The sequence below is a fragment of the Canis lupus genome, chromosome 18 (genome assembly GCF_048164855.1).
Source record: "Canis lupus baileyi chromosome 18, mCanLup2.hap1, whole genome shotgun sequence".
NCBI lineage: Eukaryota > Metazoa > Chordata > Mammalia > Carnivora > Canidae > Canis > Canis lupus.
This window is the reverse complement of record NC_132855.1, coordinates 5,164,611-5,182,050: the sequence shown is the minus strand read 5'-3', so window position 1 is coordinate 5,182,050 and position 17,440 is coordinate 5,164,611. Positions and strand designations below refer to the sequence as shown.

Genomic DNA, 17,440 nt, shown 5'->3' with positions numbered 1-17,440 from the left:
GAACAATGGAAAGGCAATACCACATTCCATTCTGAAAATAGGAAGTTAAATTATTAAAAAATTAAAATATGAATTTAATGCAATTTGATTAGAATCCTGATAGTTTTCTTAATTGGTCAAAACGTTCATGAAGTTTGGGCAGTCTGGGTGGCTCAGCAGTTTAGCACCACCTTCAGTCCAGGGTGGGATTGAGTCCCATGTCGGGCTCCTTGCATGGAGCCTGCTTCTTGCTCTGCCTGTGTCTCTGCCTCTCTCTCTCTCTGTTTCTCATGAATAAATAAATAAAATATATTTTTAAGAATGTTCATGAAGTTTATGCAAAAAAATTCCTGCTTGAAAAAAAAATGTAAGAACAAAAAGAATGAGTAAGAAAGAATTCCTTAACTAGATAGCTAGAAGATGCTTTACAACCAATTTAAAGTCAAATCAGGATGTTATTGTATAAAGTACACAAATATATCTGTGCTGCAGCATATAGAACCAGAATTTAGTCCCAAAATATATGTAAATTTTTATGTGTGACAAGATTATAATTTAGATACACAAATAATAAAAGATTGGCATAACTGGTTTCTGTTAAGATTAAATTGAACCTCTATCTCATACAATATACAGAAATAAATTTTAGGAGGATTAAAATTTGTAAAACGACTAAAAGTTTAAGAGGAAAGAGTCTACATGAGACAATATTAGAACAGGGAAGACTATCTTAAATAAGCCTGGAAACCCAGAAACTGTAAGAGAAAAGATGGACATTTTGCTACATAATAGTTAACCATAAAATGAAAAAGATACCTTAAACAAAATACTTATAAATTAATATGAAAACAAAAAATCTCAGATGAAAAATATTAAAGAATATTTGCTCACAGAAGAGCAAATGGCCCACACACAAAGCAATATTTAGATCAGTCAGTAGTCAGAGAAATGTAATTAAAGTAATGAGATATTTTATACCCATCAGATTGAAAAAAAGAATCATATGCCTATTGATTGTAATATGAAGGGAAGCATATCTTATACACTGTTCATAAAAATGTGGATTGTCATAGCCATCTTTTGGAAATGTATTAAAAATTAAAAACAGACCCTTTATCTACTGTTCCCACTACTGGGAATATATTTAAGAAAAATGGAAGCATCTAATGGAAATAAAAACATTAGCATGTTAAAATATATGTACAAAAGTACTTATTTTTTACATTTTTAAGGTACCCGTTCATCCCCCCAAAAAAGAAAACAGCCTGGAAATAAAAGAGAGGTCCATCAGTAGCAGAATGGCAGAATAAATTAAGTTATATCCACATTATGGGACATTATACAGCCATTAGAAAGAATGATGAGAGGTTTACCAGCTGACTTTGAAGGATTTCTATAAGGTGTTGATATTGAAAAAAAACAGATGCAGAAAAATATGTGTGCGTGTGCATGTTCATTCCATTCTTGTACAAGTGACCCCCAAAACCCTGAATGTGTGTGTATGTATACACAGATAAGTTTTTATTTATCTGTGTGGGATTATATGGCTGAAAAAAATTTAGAAGGATATATGCTGTGTGTACATGATTTTATCAGAGGGATGAGGAAGTCCTAACATAGGTAAGGAGTGAAAGATTGGGAGAGTTGCAAGGGAAGAACAAGAGGGAAATTTTAAAATAAAGCGCAAAGTATCAAGTTTATGCATGTACAACTTAAATGTACATAAATAAGTAAGTTACCTGTTTAAAACTTTGGAAGTCAGTTGAAGACAACTGTCAGTGAATAGATTATAGAAACAAGCAGACACTTCACAGTAAATGGAAAGTATGGGCCTAGGAACAATATAGGACACACTGAAGAGTATTGTCTTTGGATTAAAGCTATTCTTGTAGCCATTCTCATTGAAAGTTGTTACCAGTTCCTTAGTTTTGAGAACTGGAAACTGGTAACAGAAATAGTAAACTGTTTATAGTTTTAAAACAAAACAACAGGGATCCCTGGGTGGCGCAGCGGTTTGGCGCCTGCCTTTGGCCCAGGGCGTGATCCCGGAGACCCGGGATCGAATCCCACGTCGGGCTCCCGGTGCATGGAGCCTGCTTCTCCCTCTGTCTGTGTCTCTGCCTCCCTCTCTCTCTGTAACTATCATAAAAAAAATAATAAAATAAAAAATAAAAAATAAATAAAAAAAAATAAAACAACAAAAAAACTCCAGCCACATATTAGAAGATGCATTCTTTTCATCAGGTAGCCAGAAGTTATAGTGGGAGAAAATTAGATCCACTGATCTAAGCTAAGTAACAATAGCCTCATTTGAATTATTATAGTTGTGCCATATAGTTAAGACAATTTCTTAGAGTAGAATTATTTTACAATGTTAAGGGCAAAATTTAAATGAATGTATATTAATATATGTCAGTACTTAAATGCTATTTTAAATACTTTTTTTTTTTCCAAAATTCATCACATCATTGAAGGTATTGATAACAGAACATGGCGACTTAGGAAATGGAAAGTTTTTGGATCCCAAAAACAGAATCTGTTTCAAATTTGATCACTTAAGAAAGGAAGCAACTGATCCAAGACCATATGAAGCAGAAAATGCAGTTGAATCATGGAGAACTTCAGTAGAAACTGCTCTGCGAGCCTATGTAAAAGAACATTATCCAAATGGGGTCTGCACTGTAAGTCATCAATATGCATATTTTTCTTTTGTCTTATGTAAATATGACTGTTTTTATGATTTCTTGAAAGCTGTAATTTACAAAACTGACATTTTTTAACTCACCATTTTTTTTCTTTTTTCTTTTATTTCTAAGAATGTTTTTTTTTTTTCAAAAAACTCTAAATAATAAATATATTATGATTGCACAAAATGGGAAAATGGTTGTACCTTGAATTAAATCCAAGTAGGAGTTGTCATATATTGATTACAGCATAATAATATAAGATTCTTTATTCTCATGTCCATAACTCATCTCAGTAAGCTTAGATCAAGGGACGCCTGGGTGGCTCAGTGGTTTAGCGCCTGCCTTCAGCCCATGGCATGATCCTGGAGTCCCAGGATCGAGTCCCACGTCGGGCTCCCTGCATGAAGCCTGCTTCTCCCTCTGCCTGTGTGTCTGTCTCTCTCTGTGTCTCTCATGAATGAATGAATGAATAAATCTTAAAAAAAAAAAGCTTCCTTTCATTAAGTTACAAGATCTTAGAGCAAATTAAATTATTTGGAAGTGGAATCCTGTCCTTGTCAGTTTTATAATAACCAAGTCTCTTTTTTAATGTGATTCTTTCATAGGTTTAATCTATTTTTATATTTACAGGATGAAATATGGTAGAAATTTGGAGTGCTTTTCTTTTCCTTTTTTTCATAAGATTGTACCCACGCAGGCTTTTCAGCCCTACCTCCATCCTCCAGTTTGTTTGTGTTTCTGTGATCTTCTCCATAGCCACAGTGATCTTTTGAAATAACCGATCACATCATGAAAGTCCCATGCTGGAAATCATTCAAAGATTTTTCCATTACGTTTAGGATAGAGTCCAGGCTTCTGAACATGGCTTTCACAGCCTTCTGGATCTGACCTCTGTCTGCCTACCTCTAGAACCGCGGTTACCGTATATGCTAGTTTTTAGTTGCTGTCCCAACATAATATTACTGTTAGCATCCCATTTCACTCTCAGTTTTCTGGTTAGGACAAAATTTCATATAATCTCCTTAAGTATCTAGCTCTCAGTAATTATTTGAGGAAAAATTGCAGCATAAACTCAAGTACTTTACAAATTCTTTGAATTATAACCTTGTTGATTAGGATTATTTTGGAAGAATAACTCAAGAATAAATAGGTTGTATTAGAGAGTCCTTATTTGTTGGATTTGGAGGATTGAAAGATACAAATGATCTATCACTTATAAAGCAGTAAACAAGAGATGAAATAACATCATCATACCAGCACAGGCATTCTCTTAATGACCTTTCTCAGTTATAAGTAAATTAATTTTCTCACCTCTGTCCCAGCACTTTGTAAAATGACTAAAGAAATGACAGCCCCTAAAATTGTGAAGGAAACAAAGATGATAATCACAATGTGGGTCCAGTTTTTGTTTGTGTGGAAACAACCAGATTAGTATCTATGTGTTTAAAATAAACTGTCTCATTTTTCTTTTATATGTTCCTACCAAAGTGCCATACAATTTTTTTTACAGATGTTTAAAGTTGAATATTCTATGGTCCTGAATTCACCCTTTTTATTTTCTTTGCCATTAAAGGTATATGGTAAAAAAATAGATGGACAGCAAACCATTATTGCATGCATAGAGAGCCATCAGTTCCAAGCAAAAAACTTTTGGTAAGTTAAAATTTTGTGCTTCTGGGGAATTTTGACATTCATATCCTTTGTAGCCCTTGCTTTATTGGTTGGACCCAATATACCTTTGTGTATAATTAACTAAATGCAACCTAAACATAAAACTTTAGCCTTTTGACATGAGCAAGATATTTGCTCCACAATCAGCATAATTATTTAAAGGTAGCAGTAAGGGGCTCCTGGGTGGCTCAGTTGATCATCTGACTCTTGATTTTGGCTCAGGTCGTGATCTCAGGGTTGTGGGATTGAGCACCACATTGGGCTCTGTGTTCAGCACAGAGTCTACTTGTCCCTCTCCCTCTGCTCCTCCTCTCTCTCAAATACATACATACCTACATACATAAAATCTTTCGAAAAATAAACAAAGGTAGTGGTAAATCCATTGACACTCAGCAAATAAGAGCGTGGGATTGCATCGAGTGTTTTTAGAGACTTGCAAGCAGCATCCTAAGGGAACATTTGTGCCTGCGAGCAGACCAGTTGGCAGGCCCATATGCTGATTCTGAGAAGAGATTGTTCCTGAATGAGACTTATATGGGAGAGGAGGACAGAGGTATTATGAAGGAAAGAACGATGATTTTTCTGGTAAGCTTTGGGGCTTCTGAAGTAGATGTTTTCATGTTGATTGCTTTGTGCTTGGTTGCCAATGTACATGGCATGTTTTATACAGTGAGGCAGATTACAATCATAATTTCATTTTAATTAAATTATAATTTTTTAATCAAATTCGTTGATTATTCCTTATAAAAGTCCAGTCAGTAGGTAGCCCAGGTGGCTCAGTGGTTTAGCACCGCCTTCAGCCCAGGGCGTGATCCTGGAGACCTGGGATTGAGTCCCACATCAGGCTCCCTGTGTGGAGCGTGCTTCTCCCTCTGCCTATGTCTCTGCCTCTCTCTCTCTTGCTCTCTCTCTCTCTCTCTCTCTCTGTCTCTCGGGAATAAATAAAATCTTTAAAAAAAAAAAAAGTCCAGTCACCCAAAGCACTGACTTTCCCTATTTTTTTTGGACCTTTGACAAGTTGTTGAGCCTTTCTATTTTTAGACAAGATGATTTCCGAGACATCTTTATAAAATTTTGAGGCTCTACAAGACTTTATAAATCAGAATTGAATGAAATCTTTACCTTTATCTTCCTTTTTTGTTAATACATGCTAAGATCATCAGAATAAGTATAGCCATAATATTTGACTTGTTAGCCAGGTTGGTTGGTTGTGCTCTTGAGGGTAAAGTAAGAGGTATCAGTAACCCCGGTGGACTAATTTGGTTCATGGCCCCAGATTGCTTCACTATTTAACCATCCTAGAAGTAAATGCAAGGTTACAAGGTTAACCAAGAACATTTGGAGGAATGCAGATCCATTATCACTGAAGGAAAATCAATTCCGTATGTAAACATACGCCTTAATAACAGGCTTCGGTTCCCTAAAAATTCTGGTGTACAGAGTTACTTTTATGGACTTATAAGTATAGTTTCTCCATTTTAGGCATAAAAACATATAGCAGTAACCTACCAATATTGTAAAGAAATAAATCTTAACCAAATCACTATTACCTTATACAATTTGTGCCAAGATATGCATCATAAAAATCAATCTTGTTGAGATTGAACTAAAGGAAAACTCTTGTTACTAAATTTTACTTTAATATATATTGGAGATGCTATAGTGAATTTACTAATCAGTTTTCAAAACTAGAACTTATTTGAGCTTTAGCTTATGTAAAATGAAGATGTTTGTTCTTGAGTTCTCAATAATTTGCTTCATATATCTGAATTTTTCTCCTGTATTACCACAATGAACATTATATCATGGAAGTTTAAAAAGTGACTTCCATTTTTTAGAAAAGATAAATTCTAAATGACAAAGTGCTAGACATCACATATCACACTAATCTCAGTAAAATCTAAATATTTTGCTACTAAGAAATATACTTTAGTTAACCTAAAATATAGATAGAATAAAAATCAAAAGATATTAGTCATAGACATTTAATAGATTTCACTAGGGGATCCCTGGGTGGCTCAGCGGTTTAGCTCCTGCCTCTGGCCCAGGGTGTGATCCTGGAGTCCCGGGATCGAGTCCCATTTCGGGCACCCTGCATGGAGCCTCCTTCTCCCTCTGCCTGTGTCTCTGCCTCTCTCTCTCTCTCTCTCTCTGTCTCGAATGAATGAATGAATGAATAAATAAATAAATAAATGAAATCTTTTAAAAAAGGATTTCACTAGGACATTCTCTTCCTGGTCTCTACTGTTTCTTGATGTTTAGCAGTATTGGAGGTTTAATAAATGTTTGTTGAATAAATACACATTTGTGATTACAGCATTAAAGGATAAAATTCGTTATCTGGGAGACAAAAATGAGTAACAGCATACTGGTTGCTTGTTTTTAATGTCACAATTTCCTACCATGCATATATGTTAATTTGTATTCCAAAAGTCATTTTGAGGGCAGCCCCGCAGCCGTTTAGCGCTGCCTTTGGCCCAGGGCGTGATCCTGGAGACCACGGATCGATTCCCATGTCAGGCTCCCTGCATGGAGCCTGCTTCTCCCTCTGCCTGGGTCTCTGCCTCTCTCTCTCTCTCTCTCTCTCTCTCTGTCTCATGAATAAATAAATAAAATCTTAAAAAAAAAAAAAGTCATTTTGAGAAGTGAGAGAAGGAAGTGCCTTTTATGTGGAAATTTAATCCTAAAACTGTTAGAGAAAAAAAAAATCTGACACTTAAAACTCCTTGTAAAAAGCCTTTCTCTTTCCAGATATCAAAACCTTTAAAATGTATTACTAACCACTCTTTTTAAAATTATTTGGTACTTTATATCATTCAGTAGATGTCAGACTGCATTCACTGTATTTATCAAAGCCCCTGATAATCTAAATATTTGTTCAGTTTTTTCTTTTTTTTAAATCAAAGTATACTTGACCCACAATGTTACATTAGTTTCATGTGTACAATATGATTCCCTAATTTGTAGTTATGCTGTGCTCTCCCACAAGTATAGCTGTTATCTATTACCACATGACATTATTACAGTACTTTTAACTGTATTCCTTTTATCCTTTTATCCCCTTATTGATTCCATAACTGGAAGCCTGTATCTCCCACTCTTTTTTCACCTATTCAGTTTATTCTTCTCAAAAAATTTTATTTATTTATTTGATAGAGAGCGAGCACACACACGCAGGGGGGGTGGCGGGGAGAGGGAGAAGCAGGCTCCCCGAGGAACAGGGAGCCCGATACAGGACTCAATCCCAGAACTCTAGGATCATGACCTGAGCTGAAGACAAATGCTTAACCTATTGAGCCACCCAGGCACCTCCAGTTTATTCTTAATTAAAGAATTAAGAATTAAGAATTCTTAAAGCATCAGTATGTCAGTTGTGAAGAAGTAGCTTAAAACTTTTCTCCAAAAGTAGCTTATATAATTTAGTTTTGAACTGTGTTTTAAGCCTTAGCTTTAGAATTCTTTAGTTGCATCCATTCTATGTCTTTTCTTACCATATATGGATGAAGATTAAATGTAGCTCATAACTGAACTTAACGCTTTGATTCTTTTAAATATTTCAGTGATTAAAAAGTGAATATCCAGCATCCATTCTCCACAGTCTCATACTTGTAGCATTAAATTTAAATGTAGAACTTAAAATTTATTCAAATTATTTTCCCTACCTTATTTACAGCTGCTGTTTTTATTTTTAAGGAATGGTCGTTGGAGGTCAGAGTGGAAGTTTACAATCACTCCTTCAACCACTCAAGTGGTTGGCATCTTGAAAATTCAGGTATGAAATAAAGGAAATTTTGTTTACTGATCTCTAGATGATTCTAAACAGAGAAACAACTAATTCTAATTCGTAAGTTTATTTTTCCTTAGTACACAATAACCATTTCTTTTCTAGATCTTTGTTTTGAAGTAATGGGAAAAACAAGTAGTGCTGATTTCATCTTTCAGATAACCTTGCAGTTCATTCCCTAGTCGTCAAAACTATGCAAGGATAGCTTACAGATTCTAAAAATACAGCTAAAATTAGATGCTACCATTTGGTCTGCTCTTCAAACAATTTGTTCATCCAAGCATCCTCTGAGTTTGAGTTGTGCTATTCTGTCTCCTGATTTGGGTGGAATTGGGTGAGGTGTAATATTAATATATGTATGTGTTTAATATGTATTTATCCTATGTATATATTATTATATATAGTGTGTGTGTGTGTATATATATATCTTTTAAGTTTGTGTTTGGTTTCCCTAACCAGTGTCTGTAAGTAATTAATTTCAAAATAAAATTTCAAGAAACCCACCATAATTTAATTCTCTGATTCATTTAATATAAACTCAAATGTTTATATAGAAGAACATTTGATAACTAAGACCAAGTATTTGAATATGAATATTACTAAACAAGGTTAAGTGAACCAAGACAGAAAAAAATTGGTCAGCCTTTTCCTTTTTTATTCAATATATTTGTTAACTTTCATGAAAGGAATTGTGCTAAAAGCCATAAAGGAATAAAGATGAATCAGATACTGCTACTCTATCATCTGATTCCACTGTCTTTCTCCTGTTGTTTTTGTCTTGGTATGACTATCTATTGGCTTGGTATGACTAGTCCAGGGGCTAGAAAATAGAGGCTAAAAGCATGGATTTTGAAAGCAGACTGCCTGAATTTGAATCCCAGCTCTGTTATTAGTTGTATGACAACAGGAAGTCATTTAATTTAAGCTGCTTTTGCTTGTTTGCTCATGAGTCTAAAAAAGAAAACAGCAATAGAAAGCTCAGATGATTGTTTGAAGATTAGTTGATATGGGCAAAATGGTTAAAACAGAGCCAGACATGAAGTGCTTGATCAATGATGACCGTTAACTGTTGACATTATTTTTTCCTTCAGTTAGGCCTCAGTAGCTTTCACCTGGATAATTTCTAAAATGGTGCCGCTTTTTTTTTTTTTTAATGGTGCCACTTTTAAGCCAAAGCTTGTTGAGAACTGGGATTATCTGTTTCACAGTTCTGTCTTCATCACTTAGCATGATGGCTAGCATGTAATTGTTCCTGAATTTGAGGAATTTTGTTGAAGTGCTAGACTCTTTGCCATCCGCCAATCTACTTTTGACATTGCCATCATCACAGATGATTTTTAAAGAATTTAAATCTGGATATGTTACTTTCTTACTTAAGACCACTTTCTTGGGCAGCCCCAGTGGCCCATCGGTTTGGCGGTGCCTTTGGCCTGGGGTGTGATCCTGGAGACCCAGGATCGAGTCCCGCGTTGGGCTCCCTGCATGGAGCCTGCTTCTCCCTCTGCCTGTGTCTCTGCCTCTCTCTTTCTCTCTGTGTCTGTCGTGAATAAATAAATAAAATCTTAAAAAAAAAAAAAAAAAAAAAAAAAAGACCACTCTCACTGGGGCAGCCCGGGTGGCTCAGTGGTCTAGCACCACCTTCAGCCCAGGGCCTGATCCTGGAGACCCGGGATCGAGTCCCACGTCAGGCTACCTGCATGGAGCCTGCTTCTCCCTCTGCCTGTGTCTCTGCCTCTCTCTCTCTTTTTTCTCTCTCTTTCTCTCTCTCTGTCTCATGAATAAATAAAATCTTTAAAAAAAAAAAAAAAGAGAAAGACCACTCTTGCTTATCGATAATCCAGACATATTTGCATGACTCACAAGGCCCACTGTTGACTTGTCTTTATCTATTTCTCCAGCCACTCTTCTCCCTCCCTAGTCTCACACACATTCCAGCCATAAGAACCTCCAAGCCTAAGAAAAAAAACAAAACAAAAAAACAAACAAAAAAAGAACCTCCAAGCCTTTCTGTAGTACACTGTTCTCTAAGCTCATTTGCCTTACCTTCCCTGTTCTAATTGTTGTCATACTCATATTGCTAAACCCACGTATTATTGCCTCTTTTCCGAAATCCTTTTTTAAATTTCAGAGAGTTTCAAGACTCTCCGTGTTGAGATTCTCTCTGTACTTTGTACATACTGCTCACTGTATTGAAGAAAACGAAGGTCAGGGACTCTTTTCTTAAAAGCTGTGCATTCTTAGGACTTTCTGTAATAGCAAGCCTATAATCATTCAGTTAATGTTTGTTGAATAAATTCATGTCTGAATTTGAGGAATTAAATGGTTGGTGGAAATGCACAAAAGAGGAGCGATCTTTGGGAGGGAATATGGTGAGCTCAACTTTGGAAATCTTGAGTTTATTTAGATTATCAGAATATCTGTTAGGTAAAAATGTCCGGCAGGTCAGTGGAGGGCTTGCCTGAATAATTACAGGAACTGCAAATTAGTCTCCTTACAATAGACTGAAGGCAGAGTTATGCTGGAGTTTGAAAAAGGTCAGGAGCTCATCAGAGAAGTCTAGGTTTCGAGCTAAACTTTGCACTGATGTGATTGTTGAAGCCATGAAGATCTTGATGATTCCTATAATGTTTTTTCTGTAATTTCTTTTTCTAATAGGTTCATTATTATGAAGATGGTAATGTTCAGTTAGTGAGTCATAAAGATATACAAGATTCCCTAACGGTGTCTGTAAGTAATTAATTTCAAAATAAAATTTCAACAGCCTAATGCTTCTATAAAACCAGAACAGTTTTGGAATTCACATTTTTAGTAATATTTCTGCTTCAGATTAAAGTGTTTTCAGATAGATTAAAGATGGTAAGTTACCTAGAAATCTGTACGTAACTTTTTTAAACAGCTTTATTGACATAATTCACATACCATTCAATTCACCCATTTAAAATATAAAATTACATGTTTTTTAGTATGCTAATAAGATTGTGCAATCTAATTTTGAATGTTTTTGTCTTCCAGAAACCCTGTACCCATTAGCAGTCATTCCCTATCCCTCTCCCCCACCAGCTCTTTCCTAAAACCCTCCTCAGCCCTAGGCAACCATGAATTTACTTTTTAATTCTATAGATTTGCTTATTCTGGACATTTCATATTAATTGAATCCTATTTGGTGCAAAGAGCTATCTTACTGGGATTTTACTTTACATTTTCCTGATAGATAATGATGTTGAGCATCTTTTCATGTATTATTGGTTATTTGTATATCTTCTTCAGGAAAATGTATTCAGATCCTTCATCTGTTTCTTAATTGGTTGTGTTTTTATTGATGAGTTATAATTGTTGCTTATATATTCTGGTTATAAGTCCTGTATCAGATATAGGATTTGCAAGTATTTCCTCCCATTCAATGTGTCATTTCACTTTCTTGATTGTATCATTTGCAGAACAAGAGATTTTAGTTTGGACCTAGTCCAGTTTATTTTTTTGTTGTTGTTACTTGTGCTTTTGGTATATTAATAGAAACCATTGCCTAAGGTCACGAAGATTTACTCCATTGTTTTTTTCTAAGAATTTTATAGTTTTAGCTCCTAAATTTAGGTCTGTGGTTCTGTACTTAATTTTTAAACTCTGTTGTATTTTTTCCCTCTGTTTGGATTACAATTTAATGAAGTTTTTCTGAAGTTCAGCTTTCAAATTCAACAAACTTTGAACTTGGTTTTATTTTCCCACATAGTCCTCTCACACATTCTTTATACTACACATGCAGCTATTTCTCTGTGGGATATTTTTTTACCCCAGTGATATTATTAATAATGTAATATTAATAATGTCACATTTTACATTTTCCCATACACATTTGTGTTGTAAACCTAAAAGTGCCAAATATTATAAACATCAACTGCTAATATACAAATTAGCTAACCTACAAATATAAAGAACAGTTAATTTTTAGTTTAAGAAAGCATTTGATTTAATGTTAAGAAACGTGTGAATGTATAAGAAACATTTATAAAAATGCTATCTGAGAAGAGAAGAGAGCTAATATTTAAAAAAAGTTTCATTGGCACTTAGATGATTTCTGCCTTTTTGCTAAATGGTACTCTACTTGCAAAATTTGCCAGTAAATGAAACTAATGTCTGGTTTTCCCTGAGACATTATGTTTAGTATTATTCTATATCATGTGCATACATGTAACATTTGCATTACAGAGTACTTGGTACTCTCTTCTTTAGTTTGACAGTGAGCAAAGGTTCTTCCTAAAAGACAGTTGTCTACAAAATTATAGACTGTGGAGTTGTGAGAGGTGGTCATAGTAATTAAACTTGACTGATACACTTTTTGTGCTGCCATTTTATTTTATTTATTTTATTTTATTTTATTTTATTTTATTTTATTTTATTTTAATATTTATTTATTAATGAGAGAGAAAGAGAGCGAGAGAGAGGCAGAGACACAGGCAGAGGGAGAAACAGGCTCCATGCCGGGAGCCTGACGCGGGACTCAATCCCGGGACTCCTGGATCACGCCCTGGGCCAAAGGCAGGCACTAAACCACTGAGCCACCCAGGGATCCCTTTGTGCTGCTTTTTAGAAATGCATTTTTTACTTTATTTTACAGGGTTTTCTTTTCTCTCTTTTTTTTAATGTTTTTTGGACAGAAAAAAATGCATGTTATAGGAATGGAAATACATATGTGTAAATATATATTATATAAAGTAAGATATTAGAGAATTTTACATCAACACTTTTATTAAAAAGTCTAAATTTCTAACTTTTTTACTGTTAGGAAAAAAAGCAAAGAAACCCATATATTGGAATGTTAAAGTTTTTCCAGAAAATATTTAAACACTATGGTAAATTCACCTTAAGCTTTAAAATAAGCTTTTCCTAATGTTTTTTGAAATGTATCATTATGGTGGTAAATACCATTCAGTACATATTTCATAATACTTAGATACAGTAGTAGTTAATTAGAAATTTATGACTAACTTCTTATAACTGTAAAGATTATCAAATTCCTATTAAGTGTTATAGTGGAGTTTCTCATCAATATGTATTATTAAGACTTTGCTGTCCTTAAACAGTGAAACCAGGCTCATTCTGTAGACTTTTAAAAATACTTGTGCCTAGTTTCTCTTGGACTTAAAATAACTGATCTTATTTGTGTTTTCTCTTTATCATACTTTCCATTTGTGTTATTTATTATAGTAAATCATTAACCACACGTATATTGACATGCCTATTTAAAATAATAGTGGTGTACACAAAAATAAACTCAAAATGTATTAAAGACCTAAATGTGAAACCTGAAACCATAAAAATCCTAGAAGAGAGAAGAACACAGGCAGTAATTTTTTTGACCACGAGATTAGGAACATTTTTCAAAGTGTGTCTCCTAAGACAAGGGAAACAAAAAGCAAAAATAAACTGTTAGGATTACATCAAATAAAAAGTTTTGGTACAGTGAAGGAAACCATCAACAGAACAAAAACGGTAACCTATTGAATGAAAGGACATATTTGCAAATGATATATTTGATAAGGGGTTAATATCCAAAATATATAAAGAACTTAGACAACTTGGCACCTAGGTGGCTCAGTGGTTGAGCATCTGCCTTTGGGTCAGGTCGTGATCTCAGGGTCCTGGGATTGAGTCTTGGATCAAACTCTCTGCAGGGGAGACTGCTTCTCTGCCTGTGTCTTTCCCTCTCTCTCTGGGTCTCTCATAAAAAAAAAAAAAAAAAAAAAGGTAGACAACTCAACACCCAAAAAACAAGTTTTTAAGAATGGGTGGAGGACCTGAATAGACATTTTTTTAAAGACACACAGATGGCCAACAGACACACGAAGAGATGCTCAACATCACTCAACATGACTGAAATGTAAATCAATACTACAATGACATATCACCTTTCACCTGTCAGAATGGCTAAAATCAAAAAGACAAGAAGAAATATTTAGTGTTGGCAAGGATGTGGAAGAAAAGGAACCCTCATGCGTTGGTGGGAATGCAAGCTGGTGGCCACTGTGGAAAACAGTATGGAAGTTCCTCAAAAAGTTAAAAATAGAAATACCATATGATTTAGTAATTCCACTGCTGGGTATTTACCCAAAGATGATGAAAACATGAATTGGAAAAGATCTAGGAATGTTTATTGCAACATTATTTCAATAGACAAGATATGGAACCAATCTAAGTATCCACCAGTAGACGAATGGATAAGGAAGATGTGGGAGACATACACACAGTTGTATATCTATAATTCTATATACATACACACAATGGAATATTACACAGCCATAAAAAGGATGAGATTGTGCTATTTGTATTTCACTTATGCTAAGTGAAATAAGGGGGGGAAACAAACAAAAAGCAGATATAAATACAGAGAACAAACTGATGATTGACAGGAAGCAGGAGTGGGAGAAAGGCAAAATGGTGAGGAGTCATGGAAAAATAGGCTTCTAGTTATGGAATGAGTAAGTCACGGGAATAAAAGACACAGTAAGAAATATAGTCAATGATACTATAATAGCATTGTATGGTGACAGATGGTAGCTACACTTGTGAGCATAGCATAGTGTGCAAACTTGTTAAATCACTATGTTTGTTGTACAACTGAAACTACAGTAACACTCATTTATACTCAAATGGGAAACTTAAATAGTGGTGTTGTTTTAAAGTAAATAGTTACTTTTTGTTTTGTTTTTCATTCAGAATGAGGTGCAGACAGCAAAAGAATTTATAAAGATTGTAGAAGCTGCAGAAAATGAATACCAGGTATGTTTTTCAAAAGTACATGATTTATATTTGCTTATAAATAATGGCACTGAAGTTTTAATACTGAAGTTTATAACTGAAGTTATAATAATGGCACTGAATTTCAGTTATGAGCCTGAATTTTTTTCATTTATTTCACTATAATAAAACAATCTTTTTTGGGTTTTTTTGTTTACTTGTTTTTAATTCAGTGGCAAACTTATAAAAATGTGGCCAAAATTCAGTTTTAGCCAACAGTAATATCTGAGTATTGGTCATAATATGCCAAGATTTTAAATGGTTATTTTGTTTTTGATTGGAAATTTTAATTTATGAAGTATTTCCCAAAGTATTTAGATTATGTGTAATCTGGTCAGATCTTATTTCACTTTATACTCTTATTTTTTACATTTTTTTTATCAGCTTTTAAACCGTACTCTTGAACTTACACATTTAATTTGTGGATTCGCCACATTTCTGCTTCTTGGAAACAATAATATATAAAATTGTTTTGAGTGAAATAGTAAAATAGATCCAAAATGAGAACACACAAATATTAAATCCAATTTACAATTTCATTTCATTAAATTATCCAAAACAATTATAGGCTTTTTTCTTTTAGGAGGTTCTGGCTGGCTAAGTCAGTATAGCACATGATTCTTGAACTCATGACCATGAAATCCAAACCTGAGCCAAGAATAGGAGTTGGACACTTAACTGACTGAGCCACCCAGGCGCCCCTCTCTTAGCTGCTTGGTTTTTTTTTTGTTTTGTTTTGTTTTTTTTAAGATTTTTTTTAACTTATTCATGAGAGACACAGGCAGAGGGAGAAGGAGGCTCCCCGTGGGGAGCCCAATGTGGAACTTGATCCCGGGACTCCGGGATCAAGCCCTGAGTGGATGGCAGATACTCCACCTCTGAGCTACTCAGGCATCCCTTTTAGCTGCTTTTTAAACAGTTTCCAAAACCACATTGGGGTTTTTGACTTTTTTTTTTTTTTTTTTTTTTTTTTTACTTTTTAAAAACAGTGAAATAAGCTGGTTAAATAAAGGTTTTTCTAAAACATCTATGTGTTGTATAAATTGATCTGTTCCTTTTATTTCTTAAACTTTTAACTACTATTTTTCATAGACCGCCATCAGTGAGAATTATCAGACAATGTCGGACACTACTTTCAAAGCCTTACGTCGACAGTTGCCAGTTACACGCACGAAGATTGATTGGAACAAGATCCTTAGCTACAAGATTGGCAAAGAGATGCAGAATGCATAAGATGAACATTGCATGACCGGATCATTTTAATGTTTTTGCGTTTAAAAAAAAAATCATTGCAAAAAGTATTCAGAACTGTCAAGCTACCCAGTCAGATGGGCTGTTGCCATTTAAAATCACTGTAATTAATTAGTTTGGTTAGAGCACAAAGCTTAGCTAATCAACCGTTATTTTTCATTTCTTTTGTTCAAAGAGGACAATTAGTTTAAATGTCTTTTACTTTCTGTTATACCTTTCTTTCTTATAATTAAGAGATGATTCCTCTAGTTTAATGTTAAAAGTTTTTGAAGTGTTTCAAAAATATTTTACTTATCGTAACCCTAAAGTTGTTGTCTTTTGGTTTACGAAGTGGGCAACTTTTGATATTTGCCCAGTTCTTTTTAATGGGGTTAATAATGGACATTCTAGTTTAAGGTGGTTGATGGATTTAGCCATATATGCTGCTAAAGAAATTGTCTACCTTTTCCCCTCACCTCTTCCATTTATGTAAGATTGAGATTAGAGGGAAAGCATTTTCTATATCAATTGTGTTTGAACTTTGAAGAAGGTTATTTAGCTAGCTTAGTGTTTAACTAAACTTTTTTTAAATGAGGCCAAGGTCTAATGCTGTTTTGAGATTCTGAAATTAAATGGAAATACTTATTTCAGAAATGCATTTAATGCTTTTTTTCTTGTGACAGTTACGCAAATTAGCTTGAACTCCATATGTCCCTGAGTTATTTTTATCATAAAGCCACAAATGTATTATAACAAGGCAAATTGTAATATATATAATCCTGAACTCATGACCATGTCTCAGTTTATTTCTTTTCTTGGATTGAAAAGTACTGAAATTCAATGTGACATTAAAATGGAAATTTTCCTATTTATTTGAGTAGAATATCCCTTATCAGTGAGTCATATACTATTTTAAAATACTTTCTTTGGATATTGTGATTCTTAACTGGTTGTAAATTAGAGAAGCTGGGAGTACATATGGTGTGCATTACAGTCTAAATTTTTCCATCTTATGCATCATAAGCATGTTTGTAATATTTTAAAATATACATTTACTGATGCTACAGGAATTTCAAACCTGTGGTGAATGTTAATATTTACTATAGAGAGTGGGGTGGATTTATGGTTTCATTCAATCGAGTATTGCTTACTATACTCCAGTGGAATCTCTTCCTCACATACTCTTGGAGATGTCTGGGCCTGGAAGTGTTTTTTTAAAAACACCACTTTTATTATGTACAATAAAATATTTCATTAGCTTGAATTGTATAGAATTTAAAACTTTTCTCAAAGCATG

The 17,440-nt window shown here is 34.2% G+C and overlaps 1 protein-coding gene across 1 annotated transcript in view; it reads left to right on the top strand.

The window, feature by feature from the left end:
- The window catches only part of CAPZA2 (capping actin protein of muscle Z-line subunit alpha 2), a 60,638-nt gene extending 43,623 nt beyond the window's left edge, over nucleotides 1–17,015 (top strand). The window contains exons 5-10 of the mRNA XM_072783338.1: nucleotides 2,454–2,660; nucleotides 4,240–4,319; nucleotides 8,031–8,109; nucleotides 10,777–10,848; nucleotides 14,833–14,895; nucleotides 16,006–17,015. Of these exons, the coding sequence (XP_072639439.1) occupies nucleotides 2,454–2,660; nucleotides 4,240–4,319; nucleotides 8,031–8,109; nucleotides 10,777–10,848; nucleotides 14,833–14,895; nucleotides 16,006–16,146 (642 nt within the window). The 3' untranslated portion in view covers nucleotides 16,147–17,015. The remainder of the gene's footprint in view (nucleotides 1–2,453; nucleotides 2,661–4,239; nucleotides 4,320–8,030; nucleotides 8,110–10,776; nucleotides 10,849–14,832; nucleotides 14,896–16,005) is intronic.
- Nucleotides 17,016–17,440: the final 425 nt, after the last annotated feature.